Source organism: Galeopterus variegatus, unplaced genomic scaffold (genome assembly GCF_000696425.1).
Source record: "Galeopterus variegatus unplaced genomic scaffold, G_variegatus-3.0.2 Scaffold11020, whole genome shotgun sequence".
NCBI classification, from domain to species: Eukaryota; Metazoa; Chordata; class Mammalia; order Dermoptera; family Cynocephalidae; genus Galeopterus; species Galeopterus variegatus.
This window is the reverse complement of record NW_007737131.1, coordinates 6760-9181: the sequence shown is the minus strand read 5'-3', so window position 1 is coordinate 9181 and position 2422 is coordinate 6760. Positions and strand designations below refer to the sequence as shown.

The 2422-nt window shown below is 42.8% G+C and overlaps 1 protein-coding gene across 1 annotated transcript in view; it reads left to right on the top strand.

Annotated features, from left to right (window-relative positions):
* Positions 1 to 1481, top strand: part of LOC103610366 (sec1 family domain-containing protein 2-like) — a gene marked incomplete at its 5' end in the record, with an annotated part of 38810 nt that extends 37329 nt beyond the window's left edge. Inside the window, one exon of the mRNA XM_008594549.1 lies at positions 1044 to 1481. Within this exon, the coding sequence (XP_008592771.1) occupies positions 1044 to 1136 (93 nt within the window). The remainder of the gene's footprint in view (positions 1 to 1043) is intronic.
* Between the last annotated feature and the right edge of the window lie 941 nt (positions 1482 to 2422).

Below are 2422 nucleotides of genomic sequence, written 5' to 3'. Positions count from 1 at the left end.
CTGTGTGTCCTTGGACACTTTACTTAACCTTTCTGTGCTTTATTTTCTTCATCTGAAAAATGGGAATAATAAAGTTACCCATTTCATAAAGTTGTTACAAGAATTCAATGGATATTAAGTGAGATATTCTTCAGAACTTGGCACATCATAAGAACTAATAAGTTTTAGCTGCTGTCACCATCATCATGATTTTTATGGTTGAATTGTGTCCCCTCAAAGGTGTTGAAGTCCTAATGCCCCTCCCCCCCCCGCCGACACACAAACACCAGTACCTGTGGATATGGCCTTATTTAGAAATCGGGTCTTTGCAAACGATCAAGTTAGGAAGAGGTCATTTGTACAGGCTCTAATTTAATATGACTGTGTCCATATAAGAAGGGGAAATTTAGACACAGCAACAGACACACGTAGAGGGAGGACAATGGGAAGACACAGGGAAGCCAGGAGAAGGGCATGGAGCAGATCCTCCCTCACAGCTCTTAGAAGGAACCAACCCTGCCAACACCTTGATCTCTAGATTCTAGCCTCCAGACCATGAGACGATGCATTTCTGCCGTTTAAGCCACCCAGTATGTGGTACCAGGAAACTAACGCACTCATCATGGTCAACAACAATGGCCACCTCTGGGGTGTGCCTCCTCATGCTCTCTGGAGGAGCAAAGGCTTCTCAAAAGGGAGAGAAGCCTCGTTATTGAGGCCAAATGACTGCATCACAAAGTGATGGGATGATCCAGTCCTATTCGGCAGGAAAGTGGTGGTTGGGCTGAGCCTCTCACAGGCACCCGGTGTTAGACTGAGCCGTTCTGAGTGCCTCGCTGATTACAGGTTCAGTGGACACAGCCCAGCTGTCCTGCAGGCTGTCCTTTCCAGACTGTGCACCCGTCCTTCCACCCAGGACATTCAACCTGCTGCCTTCTGCCTTTTTCTTTACCTCCACTCCATGCCCTCCCCAAAGAAATTTGTTGCATTTCATTTCTCATCTTCTAGTAACCTGGGACTGGCTTCCCTAACTGTCTGCGGTGTGCTTCCCCTCCTGTTGTTAGGTAATCGTGCTGTCCACGCGACTCCTGAAGCCGCTTAACATTCCTGAGCTATTATTTGCAACTGACCGGCTACATCCAGACATTGGCTTCTGAGCTTCTGCTAAGAAGATAAGACCTGCCGAAGCTGGAAATATCCAATACTATAATCTGTCACCATTCCAGATTTGCCTCCAAAAGCAGTGTCCCTGTTACTAATTGTGGATATAACTACATTCTGCCCGAGGGGCCTTGATAACCACACAACAAGGTATTTTGCATGGATTGCTCGTATTCTTAAAAAAAAAAATTGTTTTTCATTTTTCTAAAGGTGTCAAGCTGTCTTTCAGCTGGCCTAATCAAGGATTTTCCCATTTATCCTCATCCCTCTATTTGTGATCTTTCTGATTCCACCTGCAAGTTCATTAGTTCTAAATAAAAGCCTGTTGACAAGTGTTGGTAGATTACATGTACTTTGATTTGGAGTTGCTCAAGAAGTTAGACATGCTTCAGAATTCTGAGTTGTGGAGAAAGTTTGATTTCCTTCAAATTGTATAACTGAGGAAGGAACATTGCAAACAGAGTCTGAGGCTATGTTTCTCTCTTGATCTGAAATGTTTCTGAAAAGGCGAGGAAGGGAGGGGGCGGCCAGGGCAGCGCTGGTAGTCTGCATGTGCTGCAAATCATCCTACGGTAACAAAGAGCTGCATTGTTCCAGCTTGCTCACTGGGCAGAGCTGCCAGGCCACTGGGAATGGCAGTGGGAGAGAGTTTGATTGGGGGGCTGTCTTTGCCTATAAAAGGTTTCTTGCCCTCCATAGAAGGCCCCAATAGAGGATATCTGGTCCCAGGGAGTCCAGATTGTAACTACAATGCCTGTGGCCTTTGTGATTTCGAGTTTCTATTGAAATATAAAGCTTTCTTTTCTGTAAGCTTAAATTTTCCTTCTTACCATGGCAGAAAAACCTAGACCCACCTAGGGAAATTATATAAGAACTCTGGAAAAAAAGATGAACTGTTAGAACACACACATTTATAGGTAAATGGTTGATAGAAATTACTGGCATCTCTGAAAGATGTTTGTAATAAAAAGATAAAGCTAAAAAACAGTTTCTATTGGATTAAACAGGTGGAGGACTAAAATGTAAACCAAAACACTCACATATCTTTGATTTTAGTTTTCTACAAAACACTGTCATTTCATGGGGGAAAAAGGTGAAGTTGGAAATCATTCTGAGATATTTATCAAAGCAGAGTTTTTATAGACACATACATTCTATTTCTTGCTCTAGTAGGTTTTTCATGTAATATCAGTTCTTTCATTGCCGCTAAAATATAGGAGGCCTCAGATGCTTTTTTCATTCTGCTAGTCTTAAAGTCTTAAATTTGAATAAGGAAGAAAAT